This window comes from Narcine bancroftii, chromosome 2 (assembly GCF_036971445.1).
Source record: "Narcine bancroftii isolate sNarBan1 chromosome 2, sNarBan1.hap1, whole genome shotgun sequence".
Classification (NCBI taxonomy): Eukaryota; Metazoa; Chordata; class Chondrichthyes; order Torpediniformes; family Narcinidae; genus Narcine; species Narcine bancroftii.
The window spans coordinates 170,004,829-170,032,772 of NC_091470.1; the positions used below are offsets into that span (position 1 = coordinate 170,004,829).

The following is a 27,944-nucleotide window of genomic DNA, read 5'->3' on the forward strand; positions in this document are numbered from 1 at the left end:
ATGTCAATAACTTCCTCACTTTCCCTAATGCCTCAGATCATCACGTTGCAACTCCAGTTCCTTAATTTTATCCTTTAACCATTGTGTCCCGGTGCACCCCTTACATGCATGCACTTTGGAGAGGGGAAAGGCCCTCTCACTTGCCTCCTCACTTTCCCTGATGAGCTGTTGGTCCTCAAGCTGGAGCTCCAGATCACTAACCCAGTTTCTAAGGAACTTCACCTCGTTGCACTTAGCACAGACATGGCCACTTGGGAGGGAGGAACTCTCCTGTGGTTCCCACATCTGGCAACTTGAGCAGAGTATTAACCCCATAGGCATGGCTCAGCTCTTTAATGGATACTGACCTAAGAAGGGCAAATAAGAAAGCCCACCTTTCGCCAAAGCCTACAAGTCCCACTCCTTCACCTGGCCACTCCATAATACCTACCCTCCTTTTATTGGCCCTTGACCAATTGACCTATTAACCAATTAATTAAATAAACCTGGCCCAGTGAAAGACCTTAGAATAATACCTCTTACCTGCTCTGCTCAGCTCCTCCTTCCTTCCTCTGTTCCCTTGAGTGTTCAATCAGGCCCCGGTCACTGCCTTTTTATAGGGTCCAGCAGCCTCTTCTCCTCTAATGGTCACCTCTTGAGAGATGTAACATTTATAATTTACCAAAGCATGGAATCTTTTAAGATTTTGTGATATTTGGCAACTAATCATCACATGTTCCATTGGCTGCTTCACACCCTGTATTTTTAGCCTTCTGATTTTTCTATTTATGGGAAAGCTTTTTGGTGTGTTTCTGTTATGAAGACAGATCAAAAAACTTGTTCAAAGTTTGCCACCAGCCTTGTTTTCTTGGACATCATCTGAGGGATCATATTTAGTTTGTCTTCTCACTTCATTTTTTTTGTCTACTCTTTTTGTGTGAATTTTTATATCAATTGAAATGTTGTCAGTTTTTAAATTATTTACTGCTTTTTAAATGTGTTCCCACTTTGGACTAACAACATTGCAATAACAAAAGCCTGTTATTTCAGATTGATTCTGACTCTTGGTTTGCCATGAATGAAGTATTTGACCCTTGAAATCTTTTATTTCTCACTGAAATGTATCTTTGAGAATTGGGTTCCTTTTGACATTGTTTTTCTATCATCTTGCCTGTTCTTTATTTTCCTTGTCTAAATAAATCTTTCTTCCTTCTTTAAGTTTTAATATGTTAGTTTCAGACTCTGGTTTCTCAATCATGTACTGGATATGAAACCAGCCATTTTTGTCTTCTTAAACATGACCACATCTGAAAGGTTTTTTTTTGGGGTGGGTGGGTGGTGGGTAGTTCTACAATGTTGTTTTAGTCAGCTCCTCAGCATTCGTTGATATAGTTTCTGCAAACTTTAACTGGCACCAGAATGGTGGTATGATCTTGTAAGAATCATTACATCAATGCGCTGTTGAGATTCTGTACCCTCCTTTCTCAGTTTGCTGTTTTATGAATTGAATCACAGTTAATATTTAGGAAGTGAATGTTCTTCATTATACTCTGACAATAAAAAAAAACTAGAACTTTTGAACTTTATGCTTTAGAAAGTAACCACAGGTAACTAGATCTGATAATGCTTTAGTTTATAAATCAATGATGTTTTTACTCTCCAGATTCGAAAACTTCCTGAGTTCCCTCTTGAACCAGTAGATCACCCCAGTAGGCTTCAGCAGCAGAAAGTTCTGGGAGTAGAGTCTGAACGGCCACCTATGAAAGCCCATCTGCATGAATCAGCTCAATCAAACTCAGAATTACATCAAACCTCGAAAAAGCCACAATGGTCTCTGACACCGCAGCATTCTCCTGCTCCATTGGCCAGATTACCTTCTCCAAGGGTAAAATATGCATTGTGCTTTGATAAGCATTTTAGTTACTGAAAGGAATGAAAGTACTTACATTGGTTATAATGGATGAAGATTGCTGGAATCTGAAATTGTAATCTTCATATTTCTCAGGCATTTATGATATATTTTAACATTAAGATTGATGAAACTGCTGATACAGCATATATTTCAAGAGGCCATCTCAGCAACTATGAAATACTTTGATATTTCATAGGCAGTGGGGGCATAATTCTCCTTATCCTTGAGCGTTGCTCCACCGGCCTCCGCATACAACTTGTCCTCTGCAGTTTCTGCCACTGGTGGCATGGTCCCTCCCCTGATGCGTCTTTCCTTCTGTGTAGGGCTCCTCCCTCCATGGCTCCCTCATCCACTCTGCCCTTCCTTGGTCCCTACCCCTGTGACTGCAGGAAAGGTTACACGTGCTCATGCCTCCTCCCTCATCACAGTTCAGGGACCCAGGCAGTTCTTCCAAGTGAAGCAAAACTTAGGAATCTGCAGGGTTCATCGGCTACGTCCGGTGTTCTTGTTCTAGCCTCCTTTGCTTTGCATCGGAGGGGCTGGGTCGTGGGGATATCCCATTGGCAATCCATTTAAATTCCCCGCCCCATTCCTATTACGACCCCGATATATTTATCAGTGGTCTTGCATGCTGCCGGGTTGGAGCTGCAATGAATTAGAATCCCTCCTGTTCTGTCTGGGCACCCTTAAACAAAATGGCTTTAGCATTGAATGCTGAGGTTTCTGTTGACCATCTTCCCTTCCCCCTCCCCCTACCCTTTCCATATCCCTCTGTCTCCTTTATTCTAGCTCACCACGCCCTTCTCTCTCTAACCTGTCTCCTTTCCTCCAACTCTGCTTTCACCCCTCTCAATCAATTCTCAGCTTTTCTCTTCTGTTCTATCCTTGGCCACTTGGCTGTAACCTGTGCTCCTCTTTCCTCCCCCCCCCCCCCCTCCTTTTTTAAATTCAGGCACCTGTCTGCTATTTGCTCCTACCTTGACAAAGGGCTCAGGCTGGAAACATATTTATCTTTGCCTACTACAAATGCTGCAGGACCTGGTGAGTTTCTCCAGCATTTTGGTTTATTAAACTACAATCACAGCATCTGCAGATTTTCTTATTTCATGACATCTTTTTCTTGACTGACTAATTTTTGCCTAGTGCTTTCGCATGAGATGCTTCAAATTTATTCTTTGTAAATAAAAAGTATTCTAAGTGGTCAACTTAAAAATTTACTCAATCTTTCCTTTTCATTATTAACATTTTTAAAGTGATTGTAAGCAGCTGGGGGAAAGTTAATGGATCAATTGTGTGACAGGATGAATTCCTGATAACCAATTTATGTTTGAAAAGTTTTCTTAACAGGCCAATATTGAATGTATGCTCTTACACAAGTTATTGGGAATTTATGGGAACTGATCCATGCATGTTGATTGGTGAGGGATATGATGCTTCAAAAGTCACCTGTATTCGATGATTTAGAGCGAAACATAGGAAACTAACCATCAATTTCCTGTTTGCTATTTCTTGTTCTTCCCCAGATGCATACTGGCCCACTTCCCTATGACGAGAGACCACTACCAGCTCAACGCAAGTCATCAGAATTGTATAGTGTCCCCCAACTTGACACTAATGAGATGCTTCCTGTAAAAATGGATACTTCACCCACACCAGGAAGTGGAATCACTGGAGAACCAGAGCCACTAACTGAGAAAGCTTTCAGAGAAGCTAGTTTTGCCATTGATATATTTGGAGAGGCTATGGTGAGCATTATGTGTACGTGTGAATTTACTCTATGTGTGTCTATATAAAACAAAACAGCACAATAGGAGGAATTCCTGCCCGTGAACCCTGTGCTGATCAATTAACTGACCAACCCCGTATATTTGAGGGTGGGAGGAAAACAGGAACACCCAGAGAAAAGCTACACGGGTCACAGGGAGAATATACAAACTCCTTACAGACAGCGCCAGATTTGAACCTGGGTTGCTAGCGTTATAATCTTTGGCTTGGCTTCGCGGACGAAGATTTATGGAGGGGGTAAAAAGTCCACGTCAGCTGCAGGCTCGTTTGTGGCTGACAAGTCCGATGCGGGACAGGCAGACACGATTGCAGCGGTTGCAAGGGAAAATTGGTTGGTTGGGGTTGGGTGTTGGGTTTTTCCTCCTTTGCCTTTTGTCAGTGAGGTGGGCTCTGCGGTCTTCTTCAAAGGAGGTTGCTGCCCGCCAAACTGTGAGGCGCCAAGATACACGGTTTGAGGCGATATCAGCCCACTGGCGGTGGTCAATGTGGCAGGCACCAAGAGATTTCTTTAGGCAGTCCTTGTACCTTTTCTTTGGTGCACCTCTGTCACGGTGGCCAGTGGAGAGCTCGCCATATAACACGATCTTGGGAAGGCGATGGTCCTCCATTCTGGAGACGTGACCCATCCAGCGCAGCTGGATCTTCAGCAGCGTGGACTCGATGCTGTCGACCTCTGCCATCTCGAGTACTTCGACGTTAGGGGTGTAAGCGCTCCAATGGATGTTGAGGATGGAGCGGAGACAACGCTGGTGGAAGCGTTCTAGGAGCCGTAGGTGGTGCCGGTAGAGGACCCATGATTCGGAGCCGAACAGGAGTGTGGGTATGACAACGGCTCTGTATACGCTTATCTTTGTGAGGTTTTTCAGTTGGTTGTTTTTCCAGACTCTTTTGTGTAGTCTTCCAAAGGCGCTATTTGCCTTGGCGAGTCTGTTGTCTATCTCATTGTCGATCCTTGCATCTGATGAAATGGTGCAGCCGAGATAGGTAAACTGGTTGACCGTTTTGAGTTTTGTGTGCCCGATGGAGATGTGGGGGGGCTGGTAGTCATGGTGGGGAGCTGGCTGATGGAGGACCTCAGTTTTCTTCAGGCTGACTTCCAGGCCAAACATTTTGGCAGTTTCCGCAAAGCAGGACGTCAAGCGCTGAAGAGCTGGCTCTGAATGGGCAACTAAAACGGCATCATCTGCAAAGAGTAGTTCACGGACAAGTTTCTCTTGTGTCTTGGTGTGAGCTTGCAGGCGCCTCAGATTGAAGAGACTGCCATCCGTGCGGTACCGGATGTAAACAGCGTCTTCATTGTTGGGGTCTTTCATGGCTTGGTTCAGCATCATGCTGAAGAAGATTGAAAAGAGGGTTGGTGCCAGAACACAGCCTTGCTTCACGCCATTGTTAATGGAGAAGGGTTCAGAGAGCTCATTGCTGTATCTGACCCGACCTTGTTGGTTTTCGTGCAGTTGGATAATCATGTTGAGGAACTTTGGGGGACATCCGATGCGCTCTAGTATTTGCCAAAGCCCTTTCCTGCTCACGGTGTCGAAGGCTTTGGTGAGGTCAACAAAGGTGATGTAGAGTCCTTTGTTTTGTTCTCTGCACTTTTCTTGGAGCTGTCTGAGGGCAAAGACCATGTCAGTGGTTCCTCTGTTTGCGCGAAAGCCGCACTGTGATTCTGGGAGAATATTCTCGGCGACACTAGGTATTATTCTATTTAGTAGAATCCTAGCGAAGATTTTGCCTGCAATGGAGAGCAGCGTCATTCCCCTGTAGTTTGAGCAGTCTGATTTCTTGCCTTTGTTTTTGTACAGGGTGATGATGGTGGCATCACGAAGATCCTGAGGCAGTTTACCTTGGTCCCAACAAAGCTTGAAAAACTCATGCAGTTTGGCATGCAGAGTTTTGCCGCCAGCCTTCCAGACTTCTGGGGGGATTCCATCCATAGCGTTATAATAGTGTTGTGTTAACAGCTATGCTAATTCTGCTGCCTTGAGTTCAAACTAGTGCTTGTAGCCAGCAATAGTTCTGGTTCAATAAAATTAAAAATTCCAGAAATACTCAAGTCAAATGCCTCTATTGAAACAGAATTACCTTTTAAATGATTGGCCTTTTATCAGAAATGAAACGAGTTTAAAAAATCCTATTGGTTGTAAAGAAAGCAGGGAGGGGAAGGAAAATGAACGATTAACGGTCAGGTGAACAGAAATGGGAAGAAAGCAATAAAATTAACACTGAAATATTGTAGATCCCTTCAAAGATCAATTGCCACAGTTGAGTAAGGCAATGATTGAAAAGTTCAGCAACCGATATATGTGGATGAGGTCAGAGCTCGTAAATAAAACATTGGAAGTCCCTGGATTTTGTGAATGAAATCATTTGAAATTGTCAACAAGGTAGAATAGCATAATAAGACCTCAGATCAGTGTGGGAGCAATATGTGATTTGGAAGCAATATTTTTGATTCCAGTTTAAACTTATTTCATTTTTATTTACCTATTGGTTGTTATTTAATATTTGCAATTCATGTCCTAGTTTCTAAGTATATTACCTCTGAGATTCATTGTTAACAAATCCAAATTAACCATCCTACTGATCATACAAGCTAAAAATAGTTTGCATAACTTGTTTATATGCTCCCAACAAATAACTAGCTTGAGGGTCTTGCACTCGTGGGTTTTATGTGCCTGACTGTCATCTCCTTTAGGACCACCTGGAAATCGCTATTGCTCCTCCTTTGATCATTTTGTTTTTAGCAGAGAATGACTAGAATTTGGGGAGAATTTGCTCCAGAAATGTGAACTTTATTACATAATTAGGCGTATAAGTATAGATCAGCTGGTGAATCGAGCATATTCTCTGTATCGGGTTGTGCTCTTGCTTGATTCAAGATTTTTTGGCTATTAGATGCTACTTTTATTGATAACCAGATGTACTTTTCTGTTTGCATGTTGCTTGATAGTATATATTTTCCAGTGAATCCAGTTTTTTTTTGAAGGTGTTAGAGAAGAATACAAATGTCCTGGATCCACCTGCCAGCCTTACCCATGTTTCTGATCCCCTGGTGTTCGGCATACTTGTCCCAGCTCCAGAAACATGCCTGGTCCACAGTATGGATCCCAGTTCTGGCAGCACTCTCGATTCCTTGCTTACATTCTGAGCTCTGTTTTGTGAGGCATTTACTGGACCATAAAGAGATAATTATTATTAGGAGTAAGAATGGTCTTTGGTGTTTCAACCATTACAAAGAAAACCAATGATTCTTCATCATGAAGGCAGTGAGGTAAAATTTCTCTTGGCACAGAACGAGGCAGTAATAGAAACGTAGGGGGATGTATGTTAATTGGGTGTCATTGGGCAGAATTGGGCCATTAGAATTTTTAAATTTTAGTCTGTTTATAATTTCTGTTTAACACATTCAAATCCTTTGTGTAAATTTATAGTCATGCATTCTGTTTGTCATAGGTGGCTGGTGCCTATTCAAAAACTTGGTCGTACAGAGAAGATGCTTTGCTCGCCGTATATCAAAAGCTTTCCACTGTTTCTGATGTGTCCAAGGATGAGCTCAAGAACATGTTACGAGCAGCAATCTTCCTTGTTTGTAGAGCTATCAAGGACAAAGTATCTTCTGTAAGCACTAAACAATGAATGAAGGCTTTCTTCAGTTTAAATAGTTTTTGGGGGCTCTAGGTTTTCCCCATCTGATGCCAACACTTCTTCCTGAATTTAGTGACTCCTGTTGTGGTTTCACCATTTGCTTTTTGGTATATTTGCAATAGGCTTTTTTCACACATTCAGCCATGACTATGATGACTGAACCCACACTTTCACTCTCTCACATGTTTTAAAATTTACAATGTGTAGTGGAACATAAAATGATTTATAATTTATTTCCTACCTTGGATACTACCTACATTATTATTAAGAGGCATTTGACAAGATGCTGCATTGGAGGCTTACACAAAAAATACCCATGGTATTCATCAAAGTATATTACAATGAATTCAGAACAGTTGGAATAAATGGAAGTTCCTTGGGAAACTGTTCTTGCCCCACAATTTTTCACAATTAACATTAATAACCTAGAAAAAGGTTTCTGAGTTTGCTGGTAGTAGGACATGTTGTGATAAGTACGTGGATAAATGGAGTTGCTGGTAGTAGGACATGTTGTGATAAGTGCATGGATAAATTGAGTTGCCGGTAGTAGGACATGTGATAAGTACGTGGATAAGTTGAGTTGCTGGTAGTAGGACATATTGTGATAAGTACGTGAATAAATGGAGTTGCTGGTAGTAGGACATGTTGTGATAAGTGCGTGGATAAATTGAGTTGCCAGTAGTAGGACATGTTGTGATAAGAGCGTGGATAAATGGAGTTGCCAGGAGTAGGACATATGGTGATAAGTACGTGGCTAAATTGAGTTGCCAGTAGTAGGACATGTTGTGATAAGTACGTGGATAAATTGAGTTGCCGGTAGTAGGATATGTTGTGATAAGTACGTGGATAAATGGAGTTTAAAGTGGGAAAGTTTGAGGCCTTTGAGAAGAGAAATCAAAAAGCAGATTATTATCGACATGGAGAGAGACAAAATTAATGAAGTCGAAAGGGATCTAGGTATTCTATGGTATCAATCACAAACATTATAGCAGATTGGTTCAAAAAGTAGTCAATAAGGATAACAACTGTTTGGTCTTTATTGCAGAGAGCTTGGAGCTTAAAGATGGGGTGGGGGGTTGTTGTTGAAATTGAAAAGGGTGTTGGTGAGGCCTTGCCTAGAATATTGTGCATAGTTTTGGTTCTATAATTTAGGTAGTACAAAGTGGAAGATAGCTTTTCAGACTGGAGGCTTGTGATGGGTGGTGTGCTGCACCGATCAGTGATTGTTGTTTGTAAATTATTTGGATGAGAACATGGGCAGTGTAATTAGTAAGTGCTATGACACCAAAATTGGTGGTAGAGTGGATAGAGAATAAAGCTGTCTCAGGTGAAAACCATATCCAGATTATCTGGGAAAGTGGACAAAGGAATGGCTGATAAAATTTAATTATGTCAAGTGTGAAGTAATGCATTTTGGGAAGTTCATCCAGGGTGGGTGACAAGGCCCTGAAAGATATTTGAACAGAGACCAAGTCCATAGTTCAATGAAAGTGACCACACAAGTAAGACAGTCTGGTGAAGAAGGCCTCTGGCATTCATTGGCCAAAGCACAGATGCAAGAGGTGGGATGTCACGTTACAGTTGTACAAAATGCCAGTTTAGCTGCACTTGTCAAATTGTGTTTAGATCTTGTGGTTGCCCGGAATGATGTGATTTAAGATAGGATGGGTGCAGAAAAGATTCACAAGGACCAGAAGTTTTAAGGAGAGAGTAGATAGACTGGATCTGTTTTCCTGAGAGGACAAGAGGTTGAAAGGTTAAGTAGTTAAGATAGGATATATAGTCTTTTTGCCAGGGTCTCAAACTAAAGGATATAGGTTTATCGTAAGGGAGAGGAGTTTAAAGGGACTTGAGGGGTGACTTCTTTGTACTGAAGAAGTCATTGGAATCGGAATAAGCCTCTCATTTCCTGTCTGATGAGAACATAAACATAGAAACAACACTTAGCCTCTGCACGTGGCAGATTTTGTCTCATCATCATGACCTTTGAATCCCTTGGTCTTCTAAAATGTATTTGTATTAGCCAAAGCATCCATCATCCTCTGTCTAGAATTCATAAGCTGTAAATGACCCAAAAGAAACTCATTCCTGTTCTGATGGATTTCCCCTTATTCTGAGAAGACAAATCTTGAGTTCTTGGCTAGAAAAATTAATTTATTTTCCTGTCAGTCTCTATCAAAAGCACATGCAGGATCGCTTCTTGATTTTCTGATCTCCAGTAAATTGACAGTTACGGACATTTTTCTGCCCCATATTTTCAAATCGCTACCTTTTACCTCCCGCTTGCAAATCTATTAATTTTCAATCCCCCATATTTGTCATCAAGAATGACATTGATAACTTGAAGTGTATAGGTTGAATCTCTCAAAATCAACTGATTGGCTTATTTATTGCCCCAAGTTAAAATAGAGGTCTAAATTCTAATTAGAAAAGATGATTGCAACTCCAGTTCGATGCCTCATGAAGAATTGAAATGTGACTTTGATCTCTTTGCATTTGAGATTAGAGGATAGTTTGCCTCGTAATGTAAAACTCCGATAATCTGACACCATCAGGATTTTGACGGTGGACTGGCAGATTTTACAAACAATTAGATGTTGCGGTGAAATCCAAGGCACTTTAAATTCAGTTTTTTAAGCACATTGCAGAGTGGCTTAATACATTTTAGTGAGCCTGAAAGGAAATGAGAATTGTGCTCTGCACCTCAGATCTGGCAGTAAATCTTCCCACATTCCTGAACCTGACTGCAGCTCCAAGTGCACATCAGGTACTCTGTTTAGACCCTGACCCTTGTTGTTCTTTGGACCTCTATCTCTGGCAATACAGTCCACTTGCATTCTAGACTCTTGGCGCTCACTGAACTAATAAGTGAATCAGATGCTAAGTTTTGTTGGTCCCCAGAAGGCATGAGGAAATTAGAAATTGTCTTGTGCATCCTTTTATGACCTAAAAGCCCAATAAACTATATTCTCAGAACCATAGAACTCAAATGGTAAATAATCTTGAAAATATTATGAAAGGAAGATTTTTGAAGTGACTTTGGATTCCTGGAGAAAAAGTCTGCAACACTTTTCTGTTCCACAAATCACGTGTATTGTGGATCTGCATACATCAAGAAATACAAGTTGAAAAAGGATGATTTACTTTTTATCCCCCGACATAAATTCGAAGAGAGCAACTTTTATTCTGCATTTCAAATAGTTGTGTAGTGATCTGAGAATTCAGCACAGCCTGCATTGACTTTTAATTGCCACTAGAGGATAGCCTTGTGTTGCAAAACTAGGTTTATTTGCAGTTGGTAAATATTCAAGTTCAGTGATAATTACTTTTTTTAAATTGATAATTCCAAAGTCATACCAACTAAAATAATTGAAGAAATTAATCCTTAATTAAAAATTAATTAAGAAATTAAATACCAACTAAAATAATTGAAGAAATTAACCTTAAGTGGTTATAAAATGATGCGGCGGCCGAAGATCGTGCAACCCGTGCGCCAACTCCAGCCCGAGGCAGGAATTGGGGGCAGGGTGTCTGGTACATGAGCTCCAAAGACTGGACTTGGCTAATTTCCTGTGGTTCCGTGCCACTTTGTGCGTGTGTTGCTCATGTGGCCTGCAGCATCTTTGGTTCACGAGTTGCACGGTGGCTCCGGTACCACAAGAGGCCCAGATGTATTGGGTGGGGTCCCCCGTGCCGCATAAATAGTTCTGTCTTTCTTTGCAGAGTACTGTTACTCAGTTCTTTGATTCCTGAGATGTTTCTGTGTCATTCTAATTGCTTCCTGGTTGGTGATCCAAGCATTTGTGATATGTAACAAAAATCTGATTCTTTTTGTGAACAGCAGATACGTACTTTTGAATGACTGCTGTCTCAGGTGGACTTGGAAATAACTGAGTTTTTATTTTAAAAAAAAAAGTGTGGAGAAATTTAAACGCTTCCTTGCTTCACTTGTATCTGAATCATCCAATCCCACTCAGAAACTGGAGGAAGGAAGATGATATTGCACTCTTCTCTTCTGGCATGAAAATAATTAATAAATATGAAATGAATGGTTTGCTGTGCCTGGGACCACTGAACCTTTTGGATTCTTGTACACAATTTAAATTTCATATCAAAAGTCATATTTATTTGAAAACTCATGATGCCAGCAAAGGAAAAGGATTGATGTCATTGTATTGCATCCTGTAAGCCAATATGTGGGCACAGACTTGCTTTTTCCAATTCCGCCCCACTGAAAATGAGCTGTAATTCCTTTAAGTGAAAGAGCACTACCACTGCTTGTGAATTCACCAATATCATAATGATTCTTATGTTTAGGTCTTCTCGCAGGTGGAATAATGTTCATTGGGTAACATTTTAGTTGCCATCTTGCCTTTATCTTTTATTCTGCATTAGTTTTTTTTCCCCTTAACTTTAATTTCTTCCAACAAATTCAGTCCATGGGACAGCACGGTTGGTGTAGCGATTAACGCAAAGCCTTTACAGCACTAGTGATTGAAACTGGGGTTTGATTCCCATGCTCTCTGTAAGGAATTTGTATGTTCTCCATGTCTGCATGAGTTTTCTCTAGGGGCTCATGTTTCCTCCCACCATTCGAAATGTTAATTGGGTGGCATGGACTCGTGGGCCAAAATGGCCTGTTACTGCTGAATTTAATTAAAAAAAAATTAATTCCAACACAAGTTTCCACTTTCTTTTCAAACAATCACAATGTTCCTTACAAGTCTTCATTTATTATTTTAGTTACCAATGCCTTGCATCTCTCTCATTTCAAAAATATTACCAAAAACATGAAATATAAAAAATTCAAATTGAAAGGATCTTTTGTATAATCCATTGGGTCTTGGCAGCAAACTTTAATGTGGCTTCACTGCAGCTGTTGCCATGATTGATTTGAATTATGGTTTGTTTTGCTTTAGTCTTGGGTTTCAATGGAAAACAATGGAAATTGACTCATTATCAGATGTTGACAGTATTGGCAGGCATTGCTTAGTTTATTTGCAGGTCTAGGCAAGGGCAGATTGTCCTGTGGTGAACTGTTCGTTGAGGTTTATTTGCCATTAATCCTATTCTTCCCATGGTCTGATAACTGATTGTAGTAAAAACAAAAATGCTGGAGAAATTGGGCAGGTCTTGCAACATCCCTGTCTTTTTATTCAGGAGCCTGCCTGCTTTTTGCTTGTACCTCGACAAAGTGTTCAGGCCTGAAACATTGGTTATATATCTTTACCTCCTATGGATACTGTGAGACCTGTTGAGATCCTCCAGCATTTTTGTGTTTTTACTCTTCTTCCCATCAATCATTTTATGGGCTTCTTCATCTGTCTCTTACTGATCTAAACGGGAAGACAAACCATCTAGTTCTAATTGCGAAGCATAATGAACTACTGATCATTCTCTCCCCCAGCAGTGCAAGAATGGCTTGGAAACTTTTTAAGAGGTGCCAAACTTCTGCTTTTTACCACTAGCAAAGTTTAGGACTTCGTCAAGCTTTATTGATTCTTCAATATGTAGCTCCTTTTTTTTCTATTTTGTTTTTCATATACTATAAACGTAATTACAGTTAGTTGTACTGTGGGGAAACTATTGATAACAGTTTCAATTTAATGATCCAAATCATTGCAAAAAGTCAAAAAATTACCCACTCTGATCCTCAGTTCTCCATTCCATTTTTGTCATTTGCCTTTATAAAGCATGTCATTGACAGAATGGGCAATAATTGGGAAATGGAGATTCATGAAACAAAGTCTTGTGAGGAAATTGATTGAAATGCAGACTATTATGTAGGTCAAAAGGCAGTGAATATTTGAAGTGTTCCTGAGCACGAAACATGCAAGTTAGTAGGCAGGTGTAAAAAATACTTTGGAAGGTTCAGGAGGATGGAGTTTAAAAGTAAAGGAGCTTTATTACAGTTGTACAGAGCGTTAATGAGTGGGACCTGGAGTACAGTGAATAGCTTTGATCCCTTATTTAAGGAAAGGTATGCCAACCCCTGAATTCAGAAAAGATCCAGAATGTTGCCTGGGTTTAAGCATCTGGAGTATGGGGAGAGATTGGACAGATTGGGTCTTTATTCTTTGGAGCGTAGAAGGTTGAGAGGGGATTTGATAGAAGTATTTAAGATTATGAAAGGGATAGACAGAATGGATGTGGATAGACTATTTCCGTTAAGAGGAGGAAAGATTAAAACAAGAGGACATGAGTTAAGAATTAAGGGGCAGAGGTTTAGAGGTAACATGAGGGGGAACTTCTTTACTCAGAGAGTAGTAGCTGTGTGGAATCATCTTCCGGGAGAAATAGTGGCGGCGGAGTCAATTGTATTATTTAAGAAAAGGTTGGACAGGTATATGGATGAGAAGAAGATGGAGGGTTATGGGAGGTGGGACTAGAAAGGGGTGTTTGGTTCGGTGCGGACTAGAAGGGCCTAATGGCCTGTTTCCGTGCTTAAATTGTTATGTTATGTTAATTCTTGTGATGAGATGATTGTCCTATCACAAAAGGCTTGGATAAAATTGCACCTATTTGTACGATACAGCTTCTCGGGGTTTGATAAGGCAAATGTTGAGATGTCTCTGCTTATAGGTGAATCTTGAATGAGGATGCAGTTACAAAATGAGCTAACAGTATCTTCTCACATAGAGTGATGAATCTTCGGAAGTTTCTAATCCATAAGATTGTGGAGACTAGATCCTGGGAGTATTTGAAGAGGACTCTCTGACCTGCTGAGTTTCACCAGTATTGCACTTTTACTTCAACCACTGTGTTAGCAGACACTTTTTTTTAAGCATTTGGAATGACGTGGAGCTGATGCAAAGAGGAATTGAAATTAATGGGGGGGGAGGGGTGGTGTGGTAGGCGGGGCGGTTCAGGTTTAAGGGACCAGAAGGTCTATCTTTATTGTACTCTTTCTAAACTCTGCTTACCTATATCTTCAACTATTTTTCTTCTCAATCATTGTTCTTTTAGATGGGCTAGTTCCAACAATGACCTTTCATTTTCATGTCACAGCTCATTCCTTGTGCATTTTACACAGTCCCTGAAATGTGTGAAGGATGAAAAATTCAGCTGCTTAATCGTGAATCCTTAGTGAATTTAAAATATTTTCAAAATGTAGAAGGCCCATTTACATTTTAAATTTTCATGAGTATATTTTGAACAAACAGTTGGGCTTTTTTTTCATTGTAAAATATATAATTGTTTCTGTTATTATTACAATTTTTTTAGGTTTTCCAAGTATCTCTGAAGTTACTAAAAATGCTGATAACACAGTATGTTCCCAAACATAAGCTGGGCAAAGTGGAAATTATACATTGTGTTGAGAAAACATTACCCATCCTCCTCTGCAAGATTGGAGATGCAACCACGCATCTTCGAAGGGCAGCAATTAATTTCGTACAGGTAAGCAACGGAGTCCTTTTCATGCTTGTGTGTTTAAAAACCCAGGAGAGATGCTTTTGGGGAAATAGCATCTGCCTGGTCTGGTTATCAAGCCAGTCTGAAGATTATATCCGTCAAAATTTGTCTTGCTCTCAGAGTTCCAATTTATTTCATGAGCTCCAAAGCGATGCCAAAGTATGATACATATGTCTATGTAGCAAACTGATTATCATGTTCACAGTCAAAATCTTTATTGGCAGAAACTGAATGAATGACAATTAAAATTAAAGTTTATAGACAAAGGCAGCACTACTGAGTATTTGGCATTGGTTGTATGAGAGAGTGAAGGGCTTGGCTATAACAAAGAATGGAGCTTATTCAAATTCTGCACAAGTATGAGAATTGGGAATAGGAGTTTCCATTCTTCCACTTGCTTTCCCTTGCTTATGCCAGTTGATTCATGTCAAAGGATACAACAGAATCAGGAAGAGTGGGCACAGGAATGACAGATGAAATTTAAGTCTGAAATTTAGGAACTTAAAAGGCAGGAACATCCACAGTGCATGGCAGGTCTCTGTGGAGTGATGTCGAACTTGAGGAGGTACAAGTGTGTTGTTCCCTGAAAGTGGTGCTATGGATTGACAGGGTGGTGAAGAAGGCATATGACATGCTTCCCTTCATCAGCTGGTGAATTGGGTACAGGAGTTGGGACATGTTACACTGGTCAGGGCTTTGAGATTGCCCTTGGAATATCTGGTCACCATGCTATAGGAATAATGTCATTAAGAAGGTACAGAAAAGATTCCCAAGGAAGTTGCTGAGACTAGAAGGCTTGAGCTATAAGGGGAGAATTGATAGGCTGGGACTGTTTTCTTTGGAGACTGAGGGTGAATGTATAAAGATTTATAAAATCATGGACATGGAGAGAAAAAAAGTTTCTTTTTCCCAGATTAAGGGAGTGTAAAATAGGGGACATAAATTCATAAGAGAGGGGGATGATTTAAAGAGGACCAAAGTGGCAAGATTTCCAGAGGGTGATGGTTATGTTGAACAAGCAGTCAGAGGGATATGGACCAAATGTGGGCCAATGTGATGAGCTCAAGTTGATACTTTAGTCAGTGTGGACACATTGGATTGCAGAGCCTGTATCTGTGGTGTATAAATCAATGAGTCCTTATACTTTGCCACTAAGGTTAATGACATCAGTTCAGCCACCTCCCTTGCTTCCTGTCCTTCTGTCTCATTTACTCAGTGCTGCCTTTGTCTATGAACTTTAATTTTAATTGTTCACGATTCTTGGCAGTTCCCTGTCCCCAGTCCTGCATCTATCATAATCCTTTTTCAAAAACAAAACACTAATTTTTAAACTCTTCATCTCCAGTCTCCCTTTCCTCTTCAGTTCACATATCCTTTTCCAAATCTGTACTGTTTTACTCCAGACTGCCATGGCTAAATTAGTTTGCTAAATGTATAATGAGAAATTGCTTTTAGGCTTTTTCAAGTGCCTTCTATGCTAAGAATGCGCCTGAAGAAGCAGAAGCGGCCCTTTAAATTGCCGCTCAGGTGGCAGCGTTTAAAGTGCAACGCCGGCCACCTGAAGGACACAGCTGCACAGGATGCGGCTCTGAGCACACTCCGGCTCCTGCCCAGTGTCAGCTGTGATCAGCAGCCTGACCCTTTCGCATCCGCTTTCTGCCAGCTGCATTCAGGTGGCTGGGGGAGCCACTGAGCTGACCTGATTCTCCCTCTCGGAGGAGGGTTACGTAGCTCACCTCAAGAGCGCCTCCTGAACATTCAGGTGGCCTCAAAACAGCCGCATATCACCTAAACATGCGGCTTTACATGCGGGGCAATTGGCCCATTTTCAAAACCCATTACCACTCTGGTCCCATAAACACATAATCCCAATCAACATCTTTGTCATTGATTTACTGCTGCAAAGACCTCTATTCTCTAACCTTAGAGCTTTTGTTAATTGTTCTCTATTCTGTAAGTGCAGACCATTGTAAATTGGGTTGTTCTGTTGTGCCAAAGTTATGATTGTATTACCTTGACAATCTCGATCACATTTCTCAGTTTTCTTTTTTCCAACAATTACTTCTGACATTAGTTCTTGTGGGAATTGTTGATATCATTAATTTACAATTTGTCCTGGTCCAACCTCCATGCTACTGCCAAGAAATCAACTTCCTCAGAAGCCTCAGGGTGGAAGGGGCCAAGGCAGGAAACGGATGAGATAAGAGTGGAAGCCACTTTTCTGAAGAAGGATGGCATCTCAGATATGACTTAAGAATGTGCTTGAGAGTTTGATTTCTAGTTAAACAAGTCTAAGAAATGCTGGGCTCATTAGTCCCTACCAAAACTCACATCATTATTATGATAAAACTTTGTCAAGTTTATTGTCATCTGATTGTACAAGTCCAACCAGACGAAACAGCGTTCTACGGTCCTCTGCAAAGCATGCAGACACACAACCAGACATAAAACATATAGACAAATAATAAATATGCAGGACAAGTATTTCATCTGTACAAATAAATAAATATTGTTTTGTACATATGAGAGTCTCAGATGGTTGGTGTGAGCTGTTCCTTTGGTCATTCAGCATTCTCATTGCCTGTGGGAAGAAGCTGTTCCTCATCTTGGTGGTGTTGGCTCTGATATTCTTGTACCTCTTTGCTGACGAGAGTTGCTGAAAGATGATATGTGCGGGGTGGAAGGGATCCTCAATGATTTTGTATGCCCTCTTCAGGAATGATCCTGATAGATCACGTAGATGAGGGAGGAAGGAGACTCCCTTAATCCTCTCTGCCTTTCTTGTGGTCCTGTGGATTGACCTCCAATCCATTTTTCTGCAGCTACCATACCACACTGTGACTCAGCGGCCAGGATGCTCTTGATAGCGCTCCTTTAGAAGGTTGACATAATGGTGACCGGTAGCCTGGCCCATTTCGATCTTCTCAGGAAGTACAGTTGCTGATGTGTCTTCCTGACAAGTGAAGAGATGTTGCGTGTCCACAATAGGTCACTAGTTAAGTGAACTCCAAGGAATTTGGTGGTCTCCACTCACTTTAGTAGTTGTTGATGTGTAGTGGAGGGTGGTCATTCCTGGTCTTCCTGAGTCCACGATCTTCTCCTTCATCTTGTCCACATTGAGACTCAGTTTTGTTACTCTCGCACCATTTCATGAGATTTTTCACCTCATCTCTGTAGCGCGACTCATCGTTGTTGCTGATGAGGCCAACGACTGTTGTGTCATCTGCAAACTTGATGACATTGTTGGAGGTGGATCTGGTGATGCAGTCATGGGTCAGTAGCCTGAACAGAAGCGAGCTGAGGACACAGCCCTGAGGTGCGCCTTTGCTCTGTGTAATGGCGCTCAATGTTCTGCCTCTGATCCAGACAGATTGTGGTCTTTCCATTAGGAAGTCTAGGATCCAGTTACATAGTTGTGTTGCATCCCAGTGAGGACAACTTCTCCATCAGCCCTTGGGGAATGATCATATTAAACACAATCTGAAGTCGATGAACAAGAGTCTGGCATATGAGATGTTGTTATCCAGGTGGGCCAGGACTTAGTGAAGCAATGAGGCTATAGTATCATCTGTGGATTGAATTGGAATGGGTCCAGCATCTCTGGGAGGTGTGTTTTGAGTTCCATCGCCAGGCACTCAAGCATTTCATAATGGTGGAGGTCTGTGCCACAGGGCAGTAGTCATCGAGGCCTGTTACTGTCACCTTGGATACTGGGATGACTGTGTCTGTCTTGAGCCCTGCAAGAATGATGTACTGCTGCTGTGAGGTGTTGAAGATGTCTGTGAAGATCTCCGTCAATTGGTCTGCGCAGCCCTTCAGTACCTGACCAGGTATGTTGTCTGGTCCTGCCTTCTTGTGTGGGTTCACCTTGAATAGGGTTCTCACCTCAACAGGGAGAACTGATTATCTCCCTTTTGGCTGGAGAACATGATTGTCATCTACCTTGGAAACATTGGTTGCAGATTGCTTTTTAAAAAAAAAAATTGTGCGTTCATAACCATTCACAAATCCATATAGTGAATTATTGAGAATATCCAGAGTAAAAGGAGCACCAATAATAAGTTCCCATCTAGATGGCACATTACTTGAATTTGAACGAATATTTTTCATCATTGTATTAGAATCCTAAAATGCTTGATCAAGTGGCGTGGTGAAAAAACTATCACTTACCAATCTACATTGATTTGAAAAAAGGTCCTTTCACTCCCTCCTCAAGGCAAATAGGGGTTGGAAGAAAATGTGATCTGTCCTGGAACCTTCATGTTGATGCAGTCACAAAGAAGGCTCGCCAACGGCTATACTTTGAGGTGTCTGAGGAGATTCGGTAGGACACCGAAAACTCGCAAACTTCTACAGGTTTAGTGTGGAGAGAATTCTGGGTTGTTGCATCACTGCCTGGTATGGAGGTGCCAACTCTCAGGACAAGAATAGACTCCAGAGGGTTGTTAAATCGGTCTGTGACATCACAGGCACTAGACTTAACTCCATTGCGGACATCTAAACGAGGCTGTGTCAAAAAAAGTAGCCTCTATCCTCAAAGACCCCCCCCCGCCCCATCACCCAGGCTACTGCCCTCTTTACTCTGCTACCATCAGGGAAAAGGTACTGGAGCCTAAAGACAGGCACTCAACAGCACAAGGACAACTTCTTCCTCACCCATCAGATTCCTGAATAATCAACAAACCAAAGACACTTCCTTTCTTTTTGTGTACATAGCAGCCCACGAACCGAGTTGCAACCTGGCTCACAAAATAGCTGGTGAGGGCCCCACAGACCAACAGCTGTCATCCCGTGTGACCTCCACACGACAGGGAACGGCGGGAACGCCAACCAGAGGCTGGCACTGCGATGTCATCATATAAACAGCTGGCAGAGCAATAAATCAGTCTTCAACCAACTTGACTGTGTGTGATTCTTGCTCCACACTTCACGTAACACGCACGCTACAATAGTGACCCCGGCAGGTCCAACCGGAGTTGGACCAGAAGATGACGACCAACCAGCTCTCCACTCAGTTTCTCTCAATCTGCAACGTTCTGGGCGTTGCAACAACACATATAGTTCAAACAGGCTGAGGTCCAGTTCCACCTTCAACAGATCACTGCTACTACTATGTAGTGAACTCGCACGACCAGGACATGGCAGCAAGGGTCATCGATATCCTATGGTAGCCTCCAGAGCAAGGCAAATATGGTGTCCTCAAAGAACTACCGACCTGAACTTTTAGGTTATCACAGCACGAATGCGCCACCTGTCTGCTGCATTTGGACGGTTTGGGAGATAGGACCCCATCTGCTCTCATGAGCGATATGCTCACACTTTGCGAGGGTCACCCAACTTTTGTTCGCCGACGAGGATTTCAGCGACCCGAGTAAAGTTGCATCCTGGGCATTTGTGCTCTGAAAAGTGAAGAAAGAAAATGGCTCCTTGGTGTTACGGATCGCCAGGCCCCAACCGTCAACAAGGCCGCAGCAGTATAGTTATTACCATCATTGGTGGGGTGTGGGGGCCCGTCGATGTCACCCACCCTACGCATTTCTGGGAAACACCATGGCCAGCTGTTAATGGCTGCAGCGGTTGGCCCACATGACAGCCTCCTCCATGTGTGGGACTCTGTCAGGAACGTGGTTCCTTGTTGACAACAGTGCTGAAATGTGTTTTCCCCCCCCCAAAACCCCCGCCACAGCCTACGACAGCCGACCCAGCATTGAGGGCAGAGAACAGCAGTTCTATATGAACTTACGGCCCCCGCGCCATCCTCCTATGATTTGCTGGCCACCAATTTAGTGGACTTTTCACTGTCGCAGTAGTGGCGCAGCCTCTCCTGGGAGCCAATTTCCTATGCCCCCACTGCCTGCTGGTAGACGTGAAAGGGCAGCATTTGATGCATGCCAGAACTTTTCAAACGATGCCCCTGGAGGAAGCCAAACTATTGGTCCCCACCTCGACTCCGTTGTACTGTATGACGATACCTACACACACGCTTCCTGGTGGAGTTCCATGCAATCGTGATGCCACAATTCTCCGCAGAACCAAAACACCACATCCTAATTGATGACCACCACCCCCCCCCCCCCCCCCACTCCATGCCAGGGCACGAGAAATGCCCTCGCCAAAGAGGAATTTAAGAAAATGTAAGAGTTGGGGATAGTGCAGAGGTGGAATAGCACCTGGAACACTCCCTTTCACATGGACCCAAAGGCAGCAGGAGGGAGGCTGTGTGCTGATTACAGACGCCTCAATGAGGCTACCCCACTGAACAGATCTCCCATGCGCCATATCCAAGATTTTACCGCCAACCTACAAGGGCATGGGTGTTTTTGAAGGTTGATTTAGTCAGGGGCTATCATCAAATCCCAGTACATGCCAAGGACATACCCAAAACCGCCATAATCACCCCCTTCGGCCTGTTCGAATTCATGAGGATGCCCTTCAGGCTGAAGAATGCTGCTCATACTGTTCAATGACTGATGGATATGGTGGGCCGGGACCTCCCTTTCGGTTCATCTACCTGGATAATATCCTTTTTTCCAGCTGCAACCATTCAGATCACACGGCCCACCTCAAACAACTATTTACCCATCTGCAGGGGTTCAGGCTGACCATCAACCCTGCCAAGTGTCAGTTCAGGCAGGACCCAGTTGACTTCCTCAGGCATCGAATTGACAGGTATGGGGCAAAACCACTGCCCAAGATGGTGGAGGTCCTTTGGCGGTTCACGAGACCCTGGACCGTGAAAGGGCTACAGGAGTTCACCGGTATGATTAACTTATACCATTAATTTATACTGGCAGCAGCTTGCATCATTTTCGTGCTCATGGTATAGTAAAATAAAAACATTGCCTGGGATGGGGAGGCCTCGGAGGTATTCCAGAAGGTGAAGGACGCTCTTGGTTAATGCCACTCTTCTAGTTCACCCCAGGCCAGAGGTGCCAATCGCTCTCATGGTGGATGCCATCAGCACAGCGGTCGGAGGGGTCCTCGAACAGCTGATCGGCGGGCATTGGTAGTCCTTAGCCTTTTTTAGCAGGCACATCCAGCCACCTTTGACCGGGAGTTATTAATGTTGTACGTGGCAGTCAGGCACTTCTGATACCTCCTGGAAAGCAGACAATTCAAGATCTTCACAGACCACAAACCACTGACTTTTGCCTTCCACAAAGTGTCTGACCTGTGGTCGGCCAGGCAGCAGAGGCACCTTTCCTCCGTATCAGAATTCACCATGGACATCCAATACATTGCTGGCAAGAGCAACGTGATCACTCTCCCATCCCGCCATAGAGTCCGTCCATGCTCTATCCCAGGGCATAGACTATTCAGCCCTAGCCGGGGCACAACATGACAACCCTGAGATCCTGGCATATAAGACGGCATTTTCTGGGCTGCGGCTAGAGGATGTTGTCAACACCCCTGACAGCGTGGTGTAGGTTCAGCCACATACAAGTCGACATTGTGGGGCCACTTCCAGTGTCCCGAGAAGTGAGATACCTCCTCACTATGGTTGCCTGCACCACGAGGTGGCCGGAGGCTGTCCCAATGGCCGACACGACCACGGAGACCTGCGCCAGGGCACTAATCAATACCTGACTGTTCAGGTTCGGAATCCCGGAACATCTCACCTCCAACAAGGAGGTTTACCTCTGGGCTCTGGGCTGGCCAAACTGTTGGGATCCCAACTCCACCATACCACAGCATTTCACCCGCAGGCCAACGGGTTGGTGGAGTGGTTCCACAGACACTTAAAAGCAGCTCTGATGGCCCGGCTCAAGAGGCCCAACTAGGCAGACTAACTGCCTTGGGTCCTACTGGGGATAAGCACCACGCTGAAAGAGGACTTTAATGCCTCTGCAGCAGAAATGGTCTACAGAGCACCCTTGGTATTCTGGGGGAGTTCTTGGCCACTGCCAAGGCTCCAGAAACCCACACAGTAGCACTGAAACAGCTGCGGGAAAGACAGGGTACCCTAGCCACCCCCCACAGCCCCTGCTGCATGGCCAGCCCAAATCTTACATCCCCAAATATTTGCACACCTGCAAATATGTTTTTGTATGAAGGGGAGTGCACTGGGCACCCCTCCAACGGCCATATGAGGGACTGTACATAATAGGTTGACATGTGTATTGGTCACTGCTAGCAAACGGGAAACATTCACCCTCGACCGCCTGAAACCAGTCCATGTAAACATTAGCCAGCCAGTCGAGACTCGGCCCCTGTGACGCAGAGATAGGCCATCCAAAGTGGCAACAGACAATCCGATCACTTGTTCGGGGTGGGGGGATCATGTCGTGGCCTGGCTCATAAAATGGCTCGTGAACGCAACGCTTGTGAGAGCCCCGCAGGGACCAACAGCCATCATCCCGTGTGTCCTGTGGGAATGCTGGACTGTCACTCCTGTTGTCAGAGGCAGGGCTGGCAGAGCAATAAATCAGTCTTCAACCTAGATTGTGTGTGTGTGTCGTTTTTACTCCACACTTCACGTCGTGTGCATGCAACACCGTATTTTTATAGTCATATTGTAAGATGGTTAGAATATGAACATTTCCACTATAATGCTGCCAAATTACACTGAACTTCATGACTTGACTCTAAATTCTGATCCATTCCAAAAACAATTTTGTGGAACTATTGTTCTCAAGATCCATATGTTCAGATCTTTTTAATGAAAAGTTAAAATAGGAATAAAATAATTTAATATTCTACCTAATGTCACAAATATTCAAAAATTCAAACAAAAACCTCACTGAACAAAGAAATGTGGAACGGGTTGTACTAATAGGTTTGACTGAATGAGACTGTTTCTTCATCACTCTTGCTTGTAAGATGGTGACTGATGTGATTTTAGTAATTGTGTGCATCATATTCTTCTTCTTTGGCTTGGCTTCGCGGACGAAGATTTATGGAGGGGGTAAATGTCCACGTCAGCTGCAGGCTCGTTTGTGGCTGACAAGTCTGATGCGGGACAGGCAGACACGGTTGCAGCGGTTGCAGGGGAAAATTGGTTGGTTGGGGTTGGGTGTTGGGTTTTTCCTCCTTTGCCTTTTGTCAGTGAGGTGGGCTCTGCGGTCTTCTTCAAAGGAGGCGCCAAGATGCACGGTTGGAGGCGATATCAGCCCACTGGCGGTGGTCAATGTGGCAGGCACCAAGAGATTTCTTTAGGCAGTCCTTGTACCTCTTCTTTGGTGCACCTCTGTCACGGTGGCCAGTGGCCAGTGGAGAGCTCGCCATATAACACGATCTTGGGAAGGCGATGGTCCTCCATTCTGGAGACGTGACCCACCCAGCGCAGCTGGATCTTCAGCAGCGTGGACTCGATGCTGTCGACCTCTGCCATCTCGAGTATTTCGACGTTAGGGATGAAAGCGCTCCAATGAATGTTGTGGATGGAGCGGAGACAACGCTGGTGGAAGCATTCTAGGAGCCATAGGTGATGCCGGTAGAGGACCCATGATTCGGAGCCGAACAGGAGTGTGGGTATGACAACGGCTCTGTTCACGCTTATCTTTGTGAGGTTTTTCAGTTGGTTGTTTTTCCAGACTTTTATTAAAAGCATATTAAAAGCTCAACTGCTGACAACGTGTGTCTTGTCTGCTGGCAAAGTGGTGTACTGTATGATTGCATTGTCATTTTAAGCTCTGATTTATTTCATAGATGAACACAAGGGAACAATCATTTCAACAATTTAGTGTTAAATTGTGCACCTGAGAGATTTATTGAAATCATGAGCAATTAATTTAATGTTTACTTTCAAATCAAACTTTGCAATGAAGCTTGAGAGCTGTATTTGTACAACCATATTGATCATTTAATCAGTGAGTAATGAAATGCCCATGAGACAATTTTTCTTTAATTTCCATCTGCTATTTTCCTATTCTTAACCAAATCAAAATATTGCTGCAAAAATAAACCTTCATTTCTCTGACCAATCTGTATGATTATTTTAAATAGCACTTTTCATTGTTACAAAATTGTCCTTTCACCACTGATTTGCACAAATCTTGCATGGTCATTAATCCTTAACTTTTAGGGTTGAGCCATGTTGAAATTGGGCCTTTTGTTATAAATTGATGCTTTGAAATTTTGCTTTTGAAATTGTTATTTCCTATTAGTAATGCCATTTTCTGTCTTCATTTGAACATGTATGCATTTCTGTCTAATGCATTTGTAGATATTTTGTTTATGTATTGCATATTCTGCCAGCACAATTTGGAAAACTGTGGAAGTCAACCTCCACTAAAATGAAATTAGACAACAGAATAGAACACACACGGAGCAAAATATCACATAAGCACACAGATCTTTATTTCAGTAATAGTCAGTTCATATATGGGAGTAGGGCTAATCAGGAGATGTCAATTTCTGATTCCTGTCTGAAATCTTTAGCTCTCTTTCCAAAGATACAGAGATTTCATTCTATATTTATATAATTTCAAATGGTTAAGGCGTAGAAGTGACTCCCACCTTTGCATTACATCATTTTATCATTAAAAAAGCATGTTCTTAGCTCTATTTTCTGGTGTTTATCTTAGACAAAAGAATGGTATGTTTTCTTGTCTGGTGAATAATCAACATTACCCTGAAGAATACAATTTTAATAATGTTTATGCATTTTTATCTGTCTTGACAAGGTCCACAACCTATTTTCTACAGTTTGCAAAATGAGTTCAGCCATTTTATGCCACACTATGATTTTAACCATTTTATGATTATAAGCTGCCTTCTAATTCTAACAGTAAAAGCTTTAAGCATTGAGATATAAGCTATACTTACCCAGAGACCTGGGCATTAAGTATTCTTTCAAGAGTAAGTGATCATATTTTAATTGGGCACAACGAATAAGCATTTACTTCTTTGACAGCCAGTATATAAAGTGTTTTGAGAGTCTGGTCAGGACTTGCATCAACTCTAGTCTATATAGGACTCAGGAGCCCCCATCACCCCATGCAAGTGGATCCTTGGCTTCCTGTGTAACAGTGAGGATGGATAAGAACATTTCCACGATCATGGTAAAGGTCCTAAAGGTTGTGTACTCGGTTCACTGCTACGCTCCCTCGACACCAACGAATACAGCTGAACAACATTACAACTCCATGTTCAAATTTGTTGATGACAGTAGTGGGCTAAGTAATAAATAATGATGAAATGGAATGTAGGAAAGGGATTGAAAGTCCATTGGACATAGTGCCAAGATAAAAATCTCTCTCTCTTTCCCCAACCCCCACCCCCCAATATCATTGGGACAAAGTAGATTATCATTGACTAAGAGAGGGGGCAGGGTCTTAATAGAGTTGAAGATGAAGAGTGAAGGCTTCAAGTTCTAAATAAATGTCTAATGCCCTGACCTGGGACAAGCAAATTGATGGTTTTACTTTTCTGCAAGACTAAAGAAGTTTGGCATGACTCCCTTGCCCCTCAACTTTTGTAGGTGCACCAAGGAAAGTATATTTGATGGATGCATCACATGCTCAAGATCAGAAGAAACTACAGAAGGCAGTGAATGCAGATATAATGTAAACTTCCCTCCATGGATTCCATCAACCTCTCCTGCCTTGGAAAGGCAGTCATCCTACCCAATGACCCCCATCACACCCCAGGGACACTCTCTTTTCCCTTCTTCCATTGGGAAGAAGGCTTAAAAATTGGGAAATGCACCAACCGCCTTAAAGATATCTGGCGGGCATCAGCTCCTGAATGAACCCCATACCAATGCTCCCATGATGCCCTTGTTTGGTGCTTAATTGACTTCTTTTCATGGTAATCATGTATTCTGTGCTCTACACACAGTTTGTAATGCCAGAGATAAATGTTGATTGGTATGTAGAAGAATGCTTCTCATTGAATGAGGTATTTTGTGACAAACTTAAACTGTCTACGGTACGCATTTGTCTTAAATAAATTGAGTTTTTTTTGGGGGGAATATTTAGCTTTGTTTTGTTTGGAACAATATTCAAATATTTGCACTTTTATTAAAACATTCTTAAATCATGCTTGAAGAGGGACCCCCCTACTTGTGTGAGAAGTTGGGTTTGGGAAACATTTATTGGGAGAATTCAGCACTTGTCGTTCTAATCTTCTGCAATATTTCCATGTCAGAGGACATTACAAGAAATGTTTAACCTCTGATCAATTCATATCACTTTACAGCAATTAGGATGACAAAGTGAGGAAACTACCTTGCCATCTTGAATTACATTGGTTCAAACCTGGCCTCTGGTATTCTTCATGGTCTTGTGATCATGTGGATTACCTCCAGGTGCTCCATTTTCCTTCATTGCAAGCAAGTGCAAGTTGGTAGATGAATTGGCCATTGTAATTTGTCCCTAGTGTGGGAATTGTAGAATCTGGATGGGGAAGGAAGGGAGGGTAGCATGAATGAAATCGTTGGACCGAGGAAGATGGAATTGGATTTAATGGGTTTTTGTTGGTGGCCATGGATTCAGTAGCCCACAGGGCCTGTGTCTATGCTGTGTCATTCAGAGTTAATCTGTAATGCAGTCAAGCACAATATGATAATACTGTCTTCCCTTTCCATTACGCCTAAGGGAATTGTTGCATCTCTACAAAACTCTGGTAAGATCCCACACTTCGAGTATTGTGTTCAATTCTGGTCTGGAAGGATGTGGAAGCAATGGAATGGAGTCAGAGGAGATTCATCAGGATGTTGCTTGGATTAGAAAACGAGTCTTATGAAACTGGGACTACTTTGGAGCATAGAAGGATAAGAGGTGTAGATAGGGTGGACACCTAGCACCTTTTTCCCAGGGCAGTATCAGCAAACACCAGAGGACATGTGCACAAAGTTAAGGGAGGAACGTTTAGGGGAGACATCAGGGGTAAGTATTTTATCCAGGGAGTTGTGGGTGCATGGAATGCCTTGCTGGGGATGGTGGTGGAGGCTGAAATATTAAAGGTATTTAAGAGACTCTTGCACGTGAATGAAAGGAAAATCGAGGGTTATGGGGTAGGGTGGGTTTTAAAGAATATATGAGTCAGCACATCGAGGGCCTGTCTTTGGCTTGGCTTCGCGGACGAAGCTATGTCCTGGATGAAATATTTTGATATAAAACTGATTGATCTGGTAAAATAATTGGATGCCACTGAGAAAGCATTGATTTAAAAAATGTAACTTTACATCATGCACCTGAATCATGCGGTGGTAACTGTATGTTCATTATTAGCGGTGAAAGTTGGTGCCAGATCAAGTAAATCTGAA

General features: G+C 42.6%; 1 protein-coding gene across 8 annotated transcripts in view; it reads left to right on the forward strand.

The window, feature by feature from the left end:
* Window positions 1-27,944, forward strand: part of cep104 (centrosomal protein 104) — a 135,558-nt gene that overhangs the window by 37,781 nt on the left and 69,833 nt on the right. For all 8 annotated transcript variants that reach the window (XR_011351843.1, XM_069919061.1, XM_069919057.1 and 5 more), the window contains 4 exons: window positions 1,643-1,864; window positions 3,415-3,636; window positions 7,130-7,294; window positions 14,546-14,719. Coding sequence is in view for 7 of the 8 variants with exons in the window: in XM_069919061.1 (XP_069775162.1) it covers window positions 1,643-1,864; window positions 3,415-3,636; window positions 7,130-7,294; window positions 14,546-14,719 (783 nt within the window). In the remaining variant the exon portion in view is untranslated. The remainder of the gene's footprint in view (window positions 1-1,642; window positions 1,865-3,414; window positions 3,637-7,129; window positions 7,295-14,545; window positions 14,720-27,944) is intronic.